The 5115-nt window shown below is 35.0% G+C and overlaps 1 protein-coding gene across 1 annotated transcript in view; it reads right to left on the reverse strand.

Moving 5' to 3' along the window:
• CCDC39 (coiled-coil domain containing 39) overlaps window positions 1-4869 on the reverse strand; it is a gene marked incomplete at its 5' end in the record, with an annotated part of 22679 nt that extends 17810 nt beyond the window's left edge. Inside the window, 5 exon segments of the mRNA XM_009587056.1 lie at window positions 914-1042; window positions 1128-1220; window positions 2183-2341; window positions 3401-3547; window positions 4691-4869. Coding sequence (XP_009585351.1) covers window positions 914-1042; window positions 1128-1220; window positions 2183-2341; window positions 3401-3547; window positions 4691-4869 — 707 coding nt within the window.
• Between the last annotated feature and the right edge of the window lie 246 nt (window positions 4870-5115).

Below are 5115 nucleotides of genomic sequence, written 5' to 3' on the forward strand. Positions count from 1 at the left end.
AAATATTATACTAGCAGAGCTAAGGATTTAGGTAGAGCCTTCCTGTACATGTAATTATGCTTCTCTCCCCTTCAAAAAAAGCCATTGTTACTTTGGAATCCATATTTATACAATTTTTCTCTACACTGATCGTTAAGGCTTTTTCTGGGCATCTGTTCTATTGCCCTACAGAACTTTCCAAGGAGTTCACACTTCTTCTGACAAACTCAGGATAAAATACACTTGATTGTATGTACCATCTGTGCATAAGACACTGACAAAACCAATGAAGACTGTATCTTCCAGAAATTAATACTAACTCATAATGCCCAACAGGATCTTTTCGGGATTAGAAGAGTGCTGTTGCTTCATTCCATTTACAGAATGTACTTAAGGACCAATTTTTAACCTTAATGTGATTATTTATCATAATTTTTGACATAGATGTTAGTCATGCATTTGTTCACAGAGGTAGCAATGCTAATTCCTTCAATAATAAATGTTCTATTTTCTTTTTTATATTGCATCCCAGACACAGAATCCCCTCCTTGCAGTTGACTGTCCTTACACTCTAAGAAATAACACTCCCATCTTGTCGCTTTTTAGATTCTTAGATCACAGAAAAGAAAATACTGAAACTGGCATGCCTTGCATTTTCCGACGAGCTTGAGATTGAAAATTAAACCTTGCATAGTATCAAGCAGAGCACCATTACTTACACTGAGAAATACTGCTTTCAAAACAAATTCTGAATATATTTCAGTAATATCTGAACTTTGAAACACTGTAATAAAATACAGAGGTAAACACAAAGAGAACACTGAACATCTAAAAAGACCCAATCACTCTATGTGTGACTGGCAAAATGCCTGTCAGCATCACAGATACAAAAGTAGGCTGATATATTGATATGGATCAGTTACAGGAGTTTTACCAAAGCACAATGATCAATCTGTTGATCTCTTTTCTGCATCTGTTGTATTGCATTCTCCCACTGCCTGATGACTTCTTGCCTTTCCTGATGAACTCTGCGAAAATCTTCAGCTGTCTTGTCAAGTTCTATCTGTTTAAAAGAAAGCACCCCTGTGATTTCTGATTTTAAAAATTTCATATATAACAAGATGTCTTCAAGAAGCTTAAGCACAAACCTGAGCTGTTATGGTTTCTGTAAGCTCATTATCAAGAGCTCTGCGCTTCTGATTTGCTTGCATGGTCAACTTTTCTACTTGAAGGGTTAATGCCTAAAATGAAAGAATCCAAAAATATAATGTATTTGAACATAAATATATGATGGCTTATAAATTCTTAAAGCTCTGCTATAATTCGAGGTGAAACCACTGTGGCATCAATTTTATTGTGTTTTAGAGAACAAAAAAAAACTATGAATGTAGCCTCCCAAATTTTTGGTCATACAAGAGGCCATAATCGCTTGTCAGCCCTTGGGACCAGACTGTAGCTAGGCCAAAGTAACCCTCCACCATGTATAAATGTGTATGTGGTGTCCTCAGCATCAGCTATTTCACTTTACTCTTCCTACTATGCTGTGTGACTTGCTAACGTAAATTATATCAATGACACTGTTTGTGTAAGCTAAGTATTTAATGAGTAAAAATCAATTTTCTCCTCCCTGTATTTAAATGCTCAAAAGAATATTAACCAGGGATACTTATCTCTAAATTAATATTATACTTGAGAACTAACCCTCAAAGTCTGAAGTCACTCCTTGTGACTGGAGTGTCTATTTATACCATCTTTCATTATTCTAGGCAGCTTTACTGAAATAGCCGTACTTTGTTCTCAGTAATATTAACAAATTCAGTTCTAATGGGAAAATCTACACTATTTGTCCATATTTGGGATGCATTTTTGAGCAAACTCCTCTCTTAATTCAGTGGCACTGTTTTCTAGACTTTATTATCCATTTGTGCACTTTCTCAGAAAAACTCAAATCTTACCCAGATGAACAAAAAAATTGTCTTAAATTATGCCTTTCACCTTTTGTAAAACCTGTTCTCTCTGACCTTTAAAATGAACCCCATGTGGAATTGCACTGTTGTGCTAAGTGGAAACCAGTTTACAGTTTAAAAGTGCTGTTGTACAAAATCTTGTCTCCGTCTTACCTGACTTGATAACATAACAAAGTCTTCAAGTGCTAAAATAGTTCTCTGTTTTGTTTCTGAACATTTGTGTTATTTCTACTTACTCCTAGTTTTCCTTCATCTTGTTGTGCATACTTCTGGATTGTCATAGCATCATTATCTTTACGATTTGATTCCTTTATCCAGCTCTCCAGAACTTCCTCGTCACAGTTCATTTGTTGTTTTAAGTTTTCCAACTTCTTAGTGGTTTTATTTATAGTATTCTAATAAAATTAGAGATAAATGAAAGGGTTAATATTAAATGTCTAATATTTTCTTTGGATAGTAATTGAAACAACCTGTTCAAGCTACTGTAACAAGTTTACATACATCTTGTTGTCAACAGAATTGCTAGTTTTCTTTTTTGTTAATCGTGTATTATACTTGAGGAATTCTAATACACGTCCTGGTCTTAAAGAAGAAAGAAGACAGTAAGTTACTACAAACTTAAAATGCACTAATTTTAAACAGAAAAGTCAGCCTCTGGCGAGATATACCTATATGCAGGATATTTATTCCACATAATAAACTGATCTGAGGCATGATAGGGTAAAGTTTCTCCCTCACACACTAAGGCCCAGTTCTTTGATCCTTATCCTGCATATCAATTTACAAATGTCCCCACGTGACTGTGAAGAGACTTCCTGACACAAATGTGAGAGAATCTGGATCCAGCTGAATAGCAAGGATGTCTACATCATGCTACCCATTCTGAGGGACTGGAGATTACAAACAGACTTAATGAGAAGAAAGAGAGCAAATACAAAAATAAACAAACATCATTTAAATTATTTGTAGAAAGAAAAAGAGACAGTTCCATTAAACAGAAAAAAACCTGTAATTAGACAGCATTAGATTACTTTTTTTTAATGTAAAGCAAATTTTTGATCTCGAAATCATGCCCCAAGTTTATTTTATGTGGGGAAGATTTGCCACCAACAATTTAATTTTTAAACCATAAAGAAAATACCTGCGAGAATTAACAAGATGGTGATATGGATGTGTGGCTGGGTGGCTGGCATTAAGAACATTAAGAACTGCAGTCTTTCAATATCTAGTTAATATTTGCTAAATCTTGACCAGTCTATGCAAGGAGATCCTCAATGTCACTCTACTTGCCTACACATGGCAAAGCACATCCAGATCATTTATTATAGTTTATAAGATTTCATTATAATTAGCTATTCTTGACTTACACTGTTATTTCTGTAAGCGCAAGTGAGGACAAGTCACAAAATCTAATTGCAATATGGGTGTTCTCTTACAAAAATTTTAAACCTTACTTCTTGACTGTTTTTCTTTTCTCTTAAGGAAACCATCTCATCTTCCAGTCGTTTAATCTCACTTTTGAGACGTCCACGTTCTCTCTCAGCAAGGGCTTTAAAGTGGTGTTCAGTTTCAATTTCATTCTCTCTGGCTTTGTAAAGAGACTAGAGAATAATACAGTTCAGTATTTTACAATAAACAAGAGGCATATATCAACAAAATAAATTTTTTTTACATACAACCAAATCCCAAGTCAGAGATGGTATGATTTTGTCATGTAAACATAGGAATTTTCAGAGCAACTTTATTGTTTGGATTTTAGTATCTCAAATATATGTATTCAAATATATATACACACAGCCCCATTGTATTGTATCAGATATGCACAGATCAACCATTTATAGCCCTAAAAACTCAACTCAAAGATACTTCACCAAAAATTCAGAATCTTAATCTTTCAAAATCAAAATCTTAGTCTCTTGATCACCAGTGGCTTTATGTCAGATTCAGGAGGCACAGCAAAAGAAATCATTTTATTGTTTTGTGCAGAGACAGACCACCATCAGGCTGGCCTATAGCAGTATCTCTATACTGTCTCATCCACCTGACAAAAGTGATTTAACAGGGCTTTTCTTCCTTGTATAATAACAAATCTATTACTTACTAGAAGTTTCTCTTAAATAAAGACTAGTATGTGCTGTCTCTTGCTTTATGTGCAGATTAAAACTTGACTCTAGCACAAAAAATATTAAAAAGTTGTTCAGCTGCAGGGAAGATTCTTAAGACTTTTTCACCTAGGATATTTTACCTGAAAGGTGTGCAGCTTTGACTCAGGGCTCTTTAGAAATCTAAACCACCCATTTTGGCCAATTAACTCAGATTGCAAGTGAAGACATGCACCTTAACCATCTCACTTCATTTTTCATATCTATGAATTAACTCTTCACTAACATTTCACAATTAACTCTTGACCATTATAAGGATTATAAATTTGTTTTTCCCTTACACTGATGTTTTATTTTCCTTGACCAAATTTTTCTTATCATCTACAAAAGTCTCCATTCATAAAGAATTCTAAAATGCATCCTTCTTGGCTTTCTTCTAGGTACAGTCATTTGATCTGGGATGGTCTTTTTAATGACCATCACATAATATCACTGAGATATACAGTTTAACTTTTGTTTCCTGTGAAAGTCCTGACAAACCTCTAAGAAAGCTGGCAAAATATATAGGGATACCAGCTGCAGAAAGATACTCAGATTACAAGTCTGTCCGATAAAATGGGTCTGCTAGAGGCAGCGATTTACCTGAGTGAAGCTGAACTCTTGTCTTACGTTCTTCAAATGAGATGTCATTGCTTCTATACGCTCTTCAAAGTCGGTCAACTCATTTTGCAGGTTTACTTTCTCTTTTTGCATCTTCTGCAGCTATTTAAGGGTTAGAATTGTCAAGTAACTACTTCTAGTTGAGCACTTATTACCTGCAACTACTTAAAAATATAGTCATTGCCCTTACTAATCAAAAAAATGTAAGAAGTATGCACTACATTCCTGCAAAGTAGTGAAATGAGAGATTTCAGCAGAAAAGGTAGTGGCAAAAACACTTTTGCCATTAAGTACTGTTGCTTATCATCAAGATAACCAAAATCGTGGAGGCATTACACCGCTGAGCGGGCGCTCACCTGATGGCCAAGCACAGCCCACCACAGCCCCGAGCTTTGCTAAGGGAGGGC

This window comes from Fulmarus glacialis, unplaced genomic scaffold, assembly GCF_000690835.1.
Source record: "Fulmarus glacialis isolate BGI_N327 unplaced genomic scaffold, ASM69083v1 scaffold21211, whole genome shotgun sequence".
Lineage (NCBI taxonomy): Eukaryota > Metazoa > Chordata > Aves > Procellariiformes > Procellariidae > Fulmarus > Fulmarus glacialis.